Below are 16370 nucleotides of genomic sequence, written 5' to 3' on the forward strand. Positions count from 1 at the left end.
GGTAATAGAAAGACTCTCCACCCCTAAACCAATAAGCTGGGAATCTAATTAATGAAGTTACAGTAAAAATAACAAGGTAACTCTAACCTAAACTCTGTTACTAATGGTAACCATCAGGAGCCATGAATACTAACAATGTTTGGACACACCCCAATTAGAGCAGAGTGCACATATTTTCTCCCCATGTGTGTAAAAATAATCAGCCATCAGTGAGCTGATCTGAGAACAGTCAAATCAAGAAAAAATGTGGGAAAAATAAATGAAATCCATGTTCCAAAGTCAGGAAACACTCACCCCCAGTGCTGCATTACAGCTGCTCTGATGATCTACAAGAGCAAAATGCTACAACATGTACTAACCTAACTAGATCTATAGGTGTGTCATGTGATGAAAAGAAGATGAATTGAACAACTGTACATCACTCATTATGTAACACACTTTATTTTGTGTGAAAGACATAATAAGCTATAAGTTTTTAAAATGCAATGAACCATTTAGAATAACCTGGTATGTTCATGAAAAAATATTTCACCTCCAACACTGGCATAAATCTTCCTTAACATAACTTTGATATTCATACAAGTTTGACACTAACATTATAAGAAAAAGGAATGGGAGTGTGCTTGTACATCAGGTTAGAGTTTGACACAGAGATATAATAACAATTAGCAACACTACAAATGTTGAGCAGGAATGTACTCATATGTAGGAAATGTTTAGACATCACTCTCTTCTACAGTGCTTGGACCTTGGAACTCTTCCAGCACACATTTATTCTGAGAACACTGTGCATTTCTTGCAGAATCTAGTCTTTAACAGTATAACATCTTTGAAGCAGTACTTCACAGTGTTTGAATAGATTAATACCATCAACCCACAGTTATTTACTGAATATCCTCCTTAAAAATATTTAAGATTTTCAAAGACACCAAGGTGCCAGAATGATATCATGCATGAATTTACTTACGTACCAGCATGACTAGCTATACAAGCTGAGACATTTCAGCATCTTCACAAACCACTGGACCAAACGTCGATCTCACTCACCAACATAAAATTAGCATGACATTGCTTTACCCTCTGAAGTAACCTAACTGACAATTTTTCTGTCAAGATTTAAGAGCCATTGACCTTCAAGGCGCACACTCTGAAGATTACAATGGGATGTGCTGAGTATAGCAACAGACAGAGCAAAGACAGATGATAAAAATCTTTTCACTTCTTTTCCAGAACCTTCACTGAAGCTAAGCCATCATCAGAGTGTTTGCTTTCAGATGTTCTATACTGAAAATAATCTGTCAAACTTATTCAAATAACAAGGGTTAAATTCTAATCACTATTAAGTTATATGGAATGAGACTTACACGTGAAGATTTTGCAGTTCCTTCAAGCCAGACTGGTTCCTCTTTGATCTGTACTTCTTGGTCCATTTCACACTGAAAATAAAATAGTTCAAAGGTGCTGAGATTGTAAATTGCTTCAAATGAACCTGTAGTGAAACAAGATTCAGAAATATATTATCACGGTAATTACTGTTGTGTAGATCACAGTCAAATAAATTTTTATTTATTTTATGTATATTTATTTGTCTGTAGTAGTGGTTAAGTTAGGACTCATGGTCCTCTCTTACAAGAAGCTTGTAGTAGGTATTTATCATATGGCATATACATGAACAGTACAATAAATTACAGATTTATATCTACATTATTTACATAGGTAATCGCCTGTGGCATCGCCAGGAAAAATTCACTTGTTTCTCCATTGAAACATCTCAGTGGGCATTCTTGTGCGATGTGCTTCACAGTTTGCCTCTCAGCACTACAGTTGCAGCAGGATGATGACTTTTTCCTCCATTTATACAGCAGATCTGCACACACACCATGCTTAGTCCAGATCCGGTTTATCTTGGACCATACTTTCTGAGATTGTTCAAAGACGGGTACCTTCTGTGTAATGCATGGCATTTCCTAAGGATTCTACTGGAGCAAATTGTCTCCATTCATTAGACCATCTCTCAGTCAGGTTGAAATTACAGGCTATAAGGTTCTCCGCCGTGCATACAGGTGGATGACTTCAGTCTGTCTCTATGTAGGTGGAGGATATCCTCATGAATGGGCAATCATTGATTATTCTGGATCTTGTTGTATTCATTCATCAGAACAATGCATCTACGGAGGTGGGGTGGAGGAATATGGCTTGGTACGGGTAACCATTGAATTGGAATTGATCTGATTGTGCCCGTGATCATTCACATTGTGTCATTTAACTTAACATCTATTCTCTTCACATAGGACTGTTCATCCAGACAGGGGCACAATACTCTGCAGTAGAGTAAACCAGACTTAGAGCTGAGCAGCATACAGTAGTTGCACTTGCACCCCAAGAAGAACCTCACAGTTTTCAAATTATGTTGTTACATGTCTGAATCTTGGCAGCGCTCTTTCTCAGATGTTCTTGGAAGGACAGTGTTATGTCAAGTGTAACAGCTAGATATCTGGGGTGTCTACTGTGGCGGAGTAGAGTATTATGGAAGTATACTTTGAGATCCCTTGAAGATGAAAACAAGAAACTTCGGTTTTACATATACTTGGTTGGAGTCTCCGTTTGTGAATGTATTTTCCTAAAATAGAGAGATATTTTGTGAACATTTCTTCTGTCTGCTCAAAGCATAGGTCTTTAGTGGCTAGAGCCCAGTCATCTGCATACCCCAATTTCCTAGAACTTATGGAGGGTATATCTGAAATATATAAACTGAACAAGCATGGGGCAAGCACTGAACCTTGTGGAAGCCCACTGTTTAGTTTGCTGGGTTTACTGATTTCATCCCCCATCACTACTCGAATTGTTCTGTCACTCAACATGTTATTTATAAGATGAGCCAGACTCCTGCATGGAATCACTTTAAGGAGTTTGCTGATTACACCTTCTCTCCATACTGTGCCATAAGCTGCCTTTAGTCAATAAATGCTACTGAAGTCTTTAGTCTTTGCTGGAATCCTGCTTCAATGAAGGTAGTTAGTGGCAAAACTTGGTCAGCAGAGCTTCTTTATGGCCTGAATCCTGCTTGTTCAATAGGGATCATTTCAAACACTTTTGTAGCAATTCAATTCAAGATTATCCTTACAAGTAATTTATAGCATACACTACGCAATTCTATTGGTCCATAGCTCCCTAGTGCATAATTAGGCTTTACTGGCTTTTGGATTGCAATTATCCTACTCATTTTAAATAAGCGAGGCAGATAACCTGTTCTAAGAATAAAGGTTAGAAACCTAGATAACCATAACTTCGTATCTGCTCCACAGTTAATTAGGAACTCAGGATGAATACCATCAAATCGCAGTGCTTTACCAGTTTTTATGTCTTTTAAAGCTACCTCATTACCTTGCACACTAAAGGGTCTAGTATCAAACAATCAATACTGATCTGCATTTAGGGCAAATTCCCTATCTGTTGTTTTCCTAGCCTTTCCCTAAATGATTTCAAAGAAATTCGAAATTTATTGAACATCTCCCTTCGTAAGTTATTCCAATCCCTAACTCCCCTTCCTATAAATTAATATTTGCCCCAGTTTGTCCTCTTGAATTCCAACTTCATATTGTGATCCTTCCTAGATTTATAAACGCCATTCAAACTTATTTGTCTGCTAATGTCATTCCACACCATCTCTCCGTTGACAGCTCAGAACATACCACTTAGACAAGCAGCTCTTCTTCTTTCTCTCAATTCTTCCCAACCCAAACGTTGCAACTTTTTTGTAATGCTCTTTTGTCGGAAATCACCCAGAACAAATCGAGCTGCTTTTCTTTGGATTTTTTCCAGTTCTTGAATCAGGTAATCCTGGTTAGGGTCCCATACACTGGAACCATACTCTAGTTGGGGTCTTACCACAGACTTATATGCACTCTCCTTTACATCCTTACTACAACCCCTACACACCCTCATAACCATGTGCAGAGATCTGTACCCTTTATTTACAATGCCATTTAAGTGATTACCCCAATGAAGTTATTTCCTTATATTAACTCCTAGATACTTACAATGATCCCCAAAAGGAACTTTCACCCCTTCAATGCAATAATTAAAACTGAGAGGACTTTTCCTATTTGTGAAACTCACAACCTGACTTTCAATCCTGTTTATCAACATACCATTGCCTGCTGTCCATTTCACAACATTTTGAAGGTCACGTTGCAGTTGCTCACAATCTTGTAACTTATTTATTACTCTACAGAGGATAACATCATCTGCAAAAAGCCTTACCTCTGATTCCACTCCTTTACTCATATCATTTATATATATAAGAAAACATAAACGTCCAATAATACTGCCTTGAGGAATTCGCCTCTTAATCATTACAGGGTCAGATAAAGCTCCACCTACTCTAATTCTCTGAGATCTATTTTCTAGAAATATAGCAACCCATTGAGTCACTCTTTTGTCTAGTCGAACTGCACTCATTTTTGCCAGTAGTCTCCCATGATCCACCCTACAAATGCTTTAGACAGGTCAATCACGATACAGTCCATTTGACCTCCTGAATCCAAGATATCTGCTATATCTTGCTGGAATCCTACAAGTCAAGCTTCAGTGGAATAACTTTTCCTAAAACCGAACTGCCTTCTATCAAACCAGTTATTAATTTCACAAACATGTCTAATATAATCAGAAAGAATGCCTTCCAAACCTTACATACAATGCATGTCAAACTTACTGGCCTGTAATTTTCAGCTTTATGTCTATCACCCTTTCCTTTATACACAGGGGCTACGAGAGCAACTCTCCATTCATCTGGTACAGCTCCTCCAACCAAACAATAATCAAATAAGTACTTCAGATATGGTACTATATCCCCACCCGTTGTCTTTAGTATATCCCCATTCCAAATCAGGGGGGCTTGTGGCCTTAAGACTGGTTAATTGTTTTTGATGTTTCTTGTATGATTTCTGTCACTCGGCGTTCTAGACATATCAACTATATGAGCTGTAATTTTGTTTGGAGTGACTGCGGAACTTTTATGTAAGATGGGAGTGGCCCCACCAAGCTTCCATAACAATGACCATGCTTTTCTCTGAAATTCATAGATGTTACAGTTACAGTCCATCTTTCCCTTCGGGCATTATCTAGATAATGAAGCAGTTCATCCCTGATTTCTTGTTCACCACTGGCAAAGAATTCTTTGTATAACTTTTCAGTTGCATCAGTCCAGCCAGGAATATATTCCTTCCTATAGCCTTTAGGAATGAATTTTTTTGCTGTAGCAATTGAAGCACCCATAAATCTCTCCTAATTGTTACTTGTTGGTGGTATCCATCTAACATATTTATCAAGGTCACATGAGAAAGCTTTCCAGTTTGCTTTCCTGAAGTTCCATCGTGGACGAGGATAAGAAGATACCAAGGGTATTTGCATTCTAACCTCGAGACATGCAGGACAATGTTGACTATGTGGGAAATCTTGAAGTACTTTCCGTAATGTGAGCACAGGTTGATTATTCTGATCACTGGAAACAAAACATAGGTCTGGGTTGTATTCCTGTTTCCATGCAGCAGATCTAAATGTTCCTCTATCTTTTGCATCAAATACACTATGAATATTATATTCCTCCACCCAGTTCATGTGAGTTTCTCCATTAGAATCAGTGGCACTATATTTACATTCTTCATGGTGACTGTTCAAGTCACCCACAAAGATGGCGGGATCATCCTGTACCTGAATCATCTGGGAGGGCCATGGTGAAGGTGGAGGCTTGTAGATGTAGTATTACATGGCCATTGATACGGTGATTATAGCTGCAGGACATACAGTTCCATACAACTGTCAATATCGTCATCGCAATCACATGACTTCCAGTTTTACAATACTGCCAATACTGTGATGATGGCCACAAATATTAGAGTGTTACATGACTGTAAATATCATATTCATAGCATAGGATATACAGATTTACATACAAATAACTTAAAACCACAGAGACATGACTCTTCATTCTAAAAATCCTATGTGGATTGATCAGGATCAAATAGCAGCAAACTTCATGAAATACCAGTGACTGGGCCACCTGCTTATCACTTCAAACATACAGATTCAAATGCAGGTTTGATGCAGCTCTGCTTGACACTCTCCTGTGCTAACATCCTACCTGTACTTGAATTGTGTGTTATAAGCTAACACTGAATAACACCTCTTCTTACCATCCTCATCTCTTTCACTTCACTCTAAATCAAACGAACAAGTTCCCAGTGTCTTGAGATGTGTTCTATCAATAGTTTCCTTTAGTGGGATCAAATTCTCCCAAATCATTCTCTCCTCATCAATTTGGTTCACTATCCATTTATTTGTGGCCTGTTCTATACATCTGACCTTCAACAACTTTCAATAACACTACACATCAAGACCTATGAGAGAAGTGAGAAAATTTCAGTTCTTAAGAAAAGTCCATGTAGAACTTCAGTATGCTCACCAGCTAGCAACACAAGAGCACACTGCACGGGGCACAAAGGACAATCCTCTCATTGTTAGCACCTTGCTCACTTGCAGGGAAAATGCTGCCATCAGTTACTGAAGGAAATTTTCTTTATTGGTCTGCACACATCCTAATTAATGAATTTTGTGTCAGACCATTTTTCTAAATATCTAGGAGTTTCTTGTTCCACAGGTGCTAACGAACCCAGCCTGTTTTGAATTCTGCGAGTGAGTTCAGGCAAGTGGATTGTGCGTTCAGCTGACAACATTGGAAAATGTCACTCATTTTGTGATATTTTACTCAGAAGGTAAAATGGCAGATTGGTTGTTCCTCAGCACTGACAATGAATACTTCAATTTCTCCCACATGTAATAGGGGTAATTTGACTTCCTATGTCGGGGACACTTCAATACTAATGCATGCCTGGCTTACTTTTTCTGACCATCACTGTTTATTTTTTAATATATTATTTTTACATACAAATAACTACATTTTATGGTTTCCAAAGCCAGAATTTTGTTCTAAATCAGTTCTTTTGTGAGCTGGTAATTGTCCTGTAATATCATGTGAAAGAGAGTACTTTTATGATATCGCACACAAATAAAATGTCAGGCGTGAATTCTGATTATCAACTGAATAATAGCTGTTGTGGGATACTGATACTGTAGCGATGAATCTCCAAAATAACGCTGATATTATGAGAAAACACTACAGAAAATATGGATAAACTTACAGATAAGGCAAAGGGCAGAACTGTCAATATTTCAAACCTGGAACATTATTACTAACATGTTTTGTAGCATACAAAGCAAGAAACAAAGAAACATTCTGTGAATCCCTGTTTAGTTGCACACACAGGTGAATAAAATAACACGCCAAAAAATAATTATTATCAGTTTTTTTAGCAACATTTGATGGATTATAATTAGGCCAATTGTGTTTTGGGCCTTTAGACAGAATAGCAATAGAAACAGAAATGGCGATCAAAAAGATGCCTCACGACATACAGGACTAGCTCAGACACGAAGCCAATAAACAAATTAAGAAAACCTTTATATCACCTACTCCGAACATAACCAAATCACAACTTGAAAACAGGAAAAAGATCATTCAACTAAAAAATAAAATAAAAAATACTCATACCATCGTTACGAAGGCAGATAAAGGAAATATTACTGTAATCATGGACCAAACAGGATACGTATCCAAAACAAAAAAAATTCTCACAGATAGCACTTTTACAATAATCAATAAAGATCCAACTCAAGCTATCCAACGGCAGCTAAAACAGACTCTAAAAAATACATCCTTTCTCCTAACGGACAGCGAAAAAAGCAAACTTATAAACATGAACCGAGGATTACCTACCGTAAAAGCTCAGCCTAAAATACATAAAACTGACATCCCCATATGGCCTATTGTAAACTATAGACCTAGTCCCCTGTATAAAACAGCACAATTCATTCAGCAATTCCTTAAAAAACATTACACTTTACAGTCAAAAAAATCTGTAAAGAACACAATACAACTTATCAAGCAGCTAGACGACTTTACACTTCAACCATATCACTCTTTTCACTCATTTGACATCACTAACATGTATACAAGTATCAAACCAGAAAAACTCTTGCATATAATTCCTAAAAACTTACGCACCTACAGTCAACTTAGCCAACTCGAAATTTCTGACTTCATGTCTATCTTGAAGCTTTTAATCAGTAATAATTGCTTCACATTTGATAAAACAATATACAAGCAGGACGGACTAGCCATGGGCTCACCTGCATCCGGCATCCTAGCAGAAATATACCTAGATTTCTTAGAATACACAAAAATAGACAGTAACGTAAACTTTAACAAACATCTCTGGTCTAAGTATGTCGATGACGTATTCATCATAATGGACCAACGTTCCATAGACGCAGTTACTACTTTAGCACTCTTAAACACTATCGATGCAGACATTAAATTTACATTAGAGTCCGAAGTCAACAACACCATTAATTTCCTAGATCTTACTATCACTAGGCTCCCCTCTTCCTTCAAATATAAAATTTACAGAAAACCTTCGCATACTGCTACAACAATAAAACATGACTCCATTCACCCCCTTAATCATAAACGGGCAACTTACAATAGTCTAGTATATCGAGCCTTCAACATACCTATGTCCAAATCAGACCTCAATAAAGAATTAAATACCATACACAAGATAGCATTCTATAACGGCTACAACAAGAGTTTTATAGAAAGTATAATTAGCAAATTCAAATATCGCTCAAAATCTAACCTTCTTAAAGAAACTACTAAATCAAAAACTTTTGCAGCCTTCACCTTTAACAACAACATCCATCCAAGTACAAACATATTTAAGAAACAGAATATCAACATCTCTTTCAGAACCGATAATAGAAACCTAGACATTCTACACAATTCTAACTCAATCAACACTTCCAACCCTTTGAAAAGTCAGGTGTATATAGATTTCATTGTAACAACTGCCTCAGTACTTATCTCGGACAAACCCGTAGATCATTCAAAATTAGATATACAGAACATGTAAACGCTATCAAATACCGAAGATTCTCTGCAGCAGGACAACATATAAATGACTACGAACACAAATTTCAAGGCTTAGACCAAGACATAGACATCATCGAAATAATAAACAAAGGCCCTGCACTCGATTTAACAGAACAATTCTATATATCACTTGACCAGTACTATAACCCTAATTATAATCTCAATGACCCCTCTGAAAAACCTACGATCTTCTTTGACACGTTCATTAAAATTTTAAATAATCTAAAAATACCCAAAAATCAATCAGTCTTCAAAACAATACATAACACGCTCAAGTATTAACCCTACTGCCCTCCGCACCCACCTGATTACAGTCCCGCCTCTATCGCCCTTCCCCTCCCCCTCCCTTCCACTTAGAAACTCCGCCCTTCGCTGCACTCGTGCAGACCTGCTTTTACCTTCAGTTAGTCCGCTGGTTCCTCTCTGACACATCTAATACTGGCTTGGCATCTGAGGCGAGTCTTCTACTTTTTATTAATAATATACATTCTTGGCTTACGTAATTCTAAATTCGCGGATTATATTTTCTTATAGGTTCCGTCTTGGTTCAAGATCTTTCTCGAACAACCTATGTACTCGCAACTCAAAGCACAAGAATCTCTTCAATGCCATCACAACAGAACTGCACTTAATCCAAAATGCTCTATCCACTAATATGATATAAACATACAAAATTAGAGTACAAAAAACTTATACATAGAATCTACCAATGGACATCCTTATATGCCAACACCAACGTGCTGTGACATCCAATCTATTAAGTCCAAGCTCAAGCCACATTCGAATACTTTCTAGATTTTACTGTACATACTTTTATGTAGAAACATTCATAACTAAACATGTGTTTACTTCCTTTATAATGTTAAACATGGCTACATAGCCTTCATAAATATAACCCTACTGTTCAACAGACAAATATGTCACTAAAAGCTGATTATTATACTTCACTTTCATTACCTTCTCCATTTTAAACTAAAATACTAAGGTGTGCACCTTATAAAAAACAATCTTTTATCGCACTGACTGTCAGCTTATATATGTATATACTTTTTAATTATATTCATGTTTATATTCAATACTATTAATGTAATATTACTGTAGAAGTCACGATCAATGTAATATATCTTTGTATAGTTGTCCTGGCTGATGATGACATCAAACATTGTCGAAACCGGTACCAAATGTAAATAAACGTGATGTTTTAAATGTAAACCTTTATGTAATATATTGTATTGAAAAGGTGGATATTAACTTTCCCATTTCTCTACTGTGATTCCTGACTGTAAACATATTGGAGAATCACGTAAGTGTTGTCAACTCTCAATGCAAGACATTCGTAAGTTTCACCTAGCCTTCTACTCCGAAAGAGACAAACTAGCAAAAGAAAGCTTTGTCCTCAAGTACACACAAAGTGAATCCCCCAACCGTGTAAGACCTCGAGAGGAACAAAAGCAGCCTCGTGTAACAGTTAATTGTTACCTGATCTTTAAGATTACAAACGGAAAAACAGAGCTTGTTCAGGTATGCAAGAAAAGCTTCTGCTCTATTCTAGGTATTAGTGAGAAGCGGGCCCAGAGGGTCCGCAGTAAGCATATAGAAGTGGACAGTTGCCAAGAGAGGATAGTGGTGGAGACCACAAATCTCGCCTCTTTATCAATAAGAGGTCTGCCGTGAAGTCTTTCATCGAAAGACTTGTTCCATTGGAGAAACACTACTGTCGTGCATCAAATAAAATGAGACAATATTTTCCCAGTTATCTTTCAATTCAGAAACTCTGTAGGATGTACAATGATAATACTACCGTAGAACTGAAAGTTCCATATTCTTATTTCTAGGACATATTCATAAATGAGTACAACGTAAGTTTTGGCTCACCAGCTGTTGATAAATGCTCAAAATGTATTCAGTACGAATACAAAAACCAAGCTGCAGATACATCTTGCATAGCAGAGTTTGATGTACACAAGAAAAGAAGTGATGCATTTTTTTTAACTACAAGCCAAGAACGATGAAGAGATAATTTTGTTTGACTGCCAGAAAAATCAAGTTCTCCCAAGGGTACCTGATCAGGCTGCCTGCTACAGTAGACAGATGTAAATCTATAATTTTACAATATGCGAAGGTATGTCCACTGATAAGCAGTCCAAAGACAAGGTCTTCATTTACACATGGAATAAGGCAGGTGGAGCCAGGGGACCAGCACAGATTTCATCTGCTGTATATCACAGATTAAATAACATGAATTTAGAAGGCTCCTCCATCCTCCCTATATTTGCGGATGGATGTTGGGGGCAGAACAAAAATTCCTCAATGATATGTATGATCATGTACTGGCTTGCAAACTGTGCTCCACACCAAATAAGGGAAGTGCATGTACTTTTTCCTGTGCCAGGACACTCCTACCTACCGCCAGATAGGGTTTTCAGATGGATAGAACTTGAACTCCGTGATATTGACACAATATATCAAGTCTGAAAGTGATTGAGAGGTCTTTGGTAACCATGAAAAGATTTTAGAATGGGAAATGATTGGTATGTACATGACTGGAAGCTTGTGTCACAACAAAGCATGGAGAAACCTGGACAATGGCATTTCAAATTTGCAACAGCAAAGACATTCATCATTACTCGAAGGGTGGATCCATCTGCTCCTATTCTAGTTAGATGTGAACCCTAGTATAATACTAACATAGGAATGTCAAAGAAGGTTTTCAAAACCAAGTGTGGACGTTTCACGTTTACCTTTACCATTAATTCCCGTTGGTGTCCCAATGAAGGGATCAAAAGTTCCTGATGTAAAAAGGCTGTTGGAACTTCATTTTGGTGATCAGTGGGAGGAAAATCCTGATTTGCAGTTCTAAAGTACGGTAAATGATCGAGATGCAAATGATGAAGTGTCAGAAGATGAGTTGGAGGGTGGTATGATGGAGGATGCTAATGAGTTGTAAGGATTGTAAACTTGCTTTGTACCGAGCTCGATAGCCGCAGTCGCTTAAGTGCGGCCAGTATCCAGTATTCGGGAGATAGTAGGTTCGAACCCCACTGTTGGCAGCCTTGAAAATGGTTTTCCGTGGTTTCCCATTTTCACACCAGGCAAATGCTGGGGCTGTACCTTAATTAAGGCCACGGCCGCTTCTTTCCCACTCCTAGCCCTTTCCTGTCCCATCGTCGCCGTAAGACCTATCTGTGTCGGTGCGACATAAAACAACGAGCAAGAAGAAGAAACTCCCTTTGTAAGTGTTACACAAATGTTATTTAATTTAGCCTGAACTTAATTCTGAGAGTACCACGCAAACGCAAATATCTGACTTTTGTATGCTTATTCATTAATAAAAGCTGCTTTCAATACTATAACTTTCAATTTGATTTTCAACTCAGCCATTACTTTTATTGGAATCGTATTACTTACTAACTATGCTTAATATTGTTCAATTGCACTTATATCATCATTTTAGAATCAAAGAGTCTCTTGCCCAATGTATTTGTTTTCAAATTCTCTCTTGCCCATACTTTAGTTTCAAAATGACCTTTGTCCAAATTAATGTCCCACATTATAGCAGAACTGATGAGTCTGTACAAACAATATTGAGAAAAAATATAACTGATGGTACAAAGAATATCAAGAAAGTATTTCCAAGGGGTCTGGTAGAGATTTTAGGCCTGAAAACGTTTTTCGTTATTTACCACAAATTTAGGAAAGTGGACAAGAGTCACTTTGAAAATAAGCTACTCGTATATGAAGTTCACCATTGGGATCTAGAACATAGGCAGAAGTAACTGGTTGAGACTTCAACTTACCAACAATATTTTGGAGGTTAAGAAACAATATAAAATGACGGAAATCCCAATTCCTTAATGAAAAAATATCTTCAAGAAGTGACACAGTTAGTGGAGTAAAGTGTACAACGTATCGCGAAGTCCCTAATAACAACTGCAATCGTCATAACCTAATGTCATACCACCCACTTCGAAATGAACCCGAATACAGTGAAGTGTATAGTATGCGCACTTTTTAGTGATAGATTTTTGTACTCTGTTCTGTTCTGTTCGTGAAATTGATTTGGGCTCGTTATTTCACCCAGACACAATACTGTATTATATTTGTACTAGTTCTAACACGCACACAATTTCAATAAAGTAGTACACAATGTTTTCTGAGTACGAAGTACTTGAAGATTGAGGGAAGTAGACCATGCAGCAGACTCACAAAATGGGTTCAAAGAACTTGAAGTAGTTCAGGAAAAGACGTATCACCTAGACAATTGAGAGTGAGGAAATACGTATACAAGACTAGGAGATATAGGAAAAGCACAGGGACACAAGGTATACTAATCTTCACGCTAGAGTGGCCGTCTCAGCGACTTCTACAAAACATACACACCGGGCCAACATATAAGGGACAAGCAGGAGAGGGCAGGGGAACAACGGAGGGGTGGATATATGTGAGAGTGTAGGACTTTGGACAGATGGAAAGAAATATCTGAGCAACGTATATGGGAGATGAAGGGAGGGCAAAGTGTCAGTGAAATCGTAAACAAAAGATGAAGAGGGGCGACAGTGTGTTGATATGAACATCAATGAAAATGTACACGCGATCGGTGGAGGAGGAGATGAGAATAAACGGTAGCTATGTGTCTTGGTTGAAGAGGAGGCGTTAGGGAGGGCGGGAGGCAAATGAGAATATGATGAAATATGTAAGTAGTGTCAATGTATTGTGGGAAAGTGGGGTTAGAGTTGTAAATTAGAGTGATCTAAGAACTGATTTAAGATACGTATGATTGTGGGAGAGGGCTTGTAGACGAGACATGCAATTGACGAGGGGAGTGGATAATTGTATTGTATTAAGTTAGAGTACAGGCATCGGCGAGGAGAGTTGTACAATGGGCATTGAAAAAAGAGATGATTGATATCAGCATCTACAGATCCACAATGGCATAGGGGATGCGGTTGTAAGCGAAATCGGAATTTATAGAGAGGTGTAAGGAAATGATTAAAGCGAAGACGTATGATATTGATGATATGACGACGAGTGTAGGTGGCGTGTTGATACCAGAAAGTAGTAGGTAGTATGGGTTGGAAACTATGATAGAATTTGCCCTTCTGACATGCAGATGTTGTCCATGTGTTTTGCCATATTTGTCGTTGTTGTGATTTGAGGAGCGATATGAAATCTGTGGCTGGAACAGAAAATGTAGCTGGGGTTGTAGATAAGAGGGAAGCCTCTTTCGCTAAGCGATCGGCGCGTTCATTGCCTGGTATGTTCTTATGTGCAGGTATCCAAATGAGGGTTATTTGGACACCTGATGGGTGTAAATTGAAGAGGATGTGTTTGACATTATAAACATACCGTACCAGTTCAGCGTAAACTTGTTAGATTTTAGTGTTTGTAGCACGGAGAGAGAGTCAGTGAATATATTAGCAGATTGTATGGATGAATGTTTGATGTACAGTAATGTTTGTCGTATGGCAAGGAGTTCAGCCGAAAAAATAGAAAAGTGGGACGATAAGTGAAACAATTCAGCATACTGAGTCTGTTCGTAATAAAAAGCAGCGCCGACACCACAAGAATTTTTCGATCCATCAGTATAAAAATTGGGACAGGCATTAGTGGATGAAATGCGAAATTTCTTAGAATGTAGAGGAAAAAATGAAAGCCGGTAAGGGAGCATAGCAAAAGAAGATTCTTTAGAATGAATAATAGGAGGAGTATATTGAATCACGTCGTATGCCACAGAATAGTATGGTAGCACATGACTACGAATAATAGTAGATTTGAAAGGGGAGACAGACTCAAATGCCCAAATTAAGGCAGGGGCTCGGCTAGGATGTGTGAGAGGTGTTGAGAATGATTGAGCGAGTAATTGTATTTTGGGTAGAAGGTTATTGGAGAGCACGAGAAGTCGTTTGAGGAGATACTTAGCTGCTAGAAATCTGCGTCGAAGGAGAAGAGGAGGGTCACCAGTTTCAACTAATAAGGCATTGGTAGGTGTGGTAGACAACGCACCAAAACAAACTCGTAGTGCTTGATTTTGAATTGTGTTGAGGGATTGAAGGGCAGATGGTGATGCAAGATCAAGTATATGTGCACAGTAGTCGAAACGAGCACGGATGGTGGAGCAGTAGACTAATTTTGCTGTAGCAGGATCAGCTCCCCACGAACGACGTGTAATGGCTTTTAGGAGGTTAATATACGTGGCAGTACAGTTGCGTAGGTGTTGTATATGTTGGGAAAATTGTAATTTACGGTCCAGGATAATGCCAAGATATTTATGTTGCGAACGTATGGGAATTTCATAAGTATCGAACAGTAAAGGCTCGGAGTTGTAAACCCGCTTGGTAGTAAAGATTACTGCAGAGCATTTATCGGGTGATAAAGAGAACCCATGAGTGTGTAACCAGGACTGAACTTGAATGAGCAGCCGTGTTATGCATTTGCGAGCAACATCTACGTCTTTATGGGAAAAGTAGAGAACTATGTCGTCGGCATACATAAGAATTCGGGCAGATTGGAGGGCAAGTTGCTCGAGGCCGGATAAATATAAAGCAAACAGTATTCCACTGAAGATATCACCTTGAGGGACGCCGACAGTAGTTTGACGAGGGGATGGCGTAGTGAGAGGAGGTTTGAAGATTAGAGTGCGAGACGTGAACAGATGACGTAGAAGAGTTATGAAAGTGGTTGGGATGCCTTTCTGTGATAACACATCCCATAACATATTCAGGGGGACGGAATCAAAGGCACCTCGTATATCGAGGAAGACAGCAATAGTGTGTTCTTTTCGAGATTTAGCTAATAAGATGTCTATTATAAGCATATTGATCGCATCCTGAGCATTTCGACCCTTACAGTAAGCATACTGATACTTGGGAAGGAGGGAATAATATTCTAAGTACCAGAGAAATCTTTGGAGCAGGAGTTTAAGAAATAGTTTGCGTATACAAGACGGCAAAATTATTCCTCTAATATTGTGAGGGGAGGTCATTGGACGTCGAGGCTTTGGAACCGGAACTAGGAAAAAAGTGTTCCACTCGGGAGGAGGAGTCGTAGTATGTAACACAAAATTAAAGTACTGAACAAGCACGTGCAGGGCTTTGGTCGGCAACTGTTGTAACATAGCATAAGAGATATAATCAGGACCGGGAGTGGATGATTTGCAGGAATTAAGAACGGACGTGAGCTCAGGGAGAGTGATGGGACGTGAAAGGACGGAACACTGACGAGTGGAAGCAGAGATAGCTGGAGGATAAGGTGGAAGTGCATGATCTGGAGTGAGGGACCTTAGAAAGTCATTCAGAATAGTCGGCGGGATTTGAGGGCGTGG

General features: G+C 38.5%; 1 protein-coding gene across 2 annotated transcripts in view; it reads right to left on the reverse strand.

Moving 5' to 3' along the window:
* Positions 1-12977, reverse strand: part of LOC136874609 (gastrula zinc finger protein XlCGF57.1) — a 74441-nt gene extending 61464 nt beyond the window's left edge. For both annotated transcript variants that reach the window (XM_067148242.2, XM_068227976.1), the window contains exons 1-2: positions 12847-12977; positions 1365-1436 (exon numbers count right to left, since the gene is read on the reverse strand). In XM_067148242.2, coding sequence (XP_067004343.2) covers positions 1365-1430 — 66 coding nt within the window. In that variant the 5' untranslated portion in view covers positions 1431-1436; positions 12847-12977. The remainder of the gene's footprint in view (positions 1-1364; positions 1437-12846) is intronic.
* Between the last annotated feature and the right edge of the window lie 3393 nt (positions 12978-16370).

The sequence above is a fragment of the Anabrus simplex genome, chromosome 5 (genome assembly GCF_040414725.1).
Source record: "Anabrus simplex isolate iqAnaSimp1 chromosome 5, ASM4041472v1, whole genome shotgun sequence".
NCBI lineage: Eukaryota > Metazoa > Arthropoda > Insecta > Orthoptera > Tettigoniidae > Anabrus > Anabrus simplex.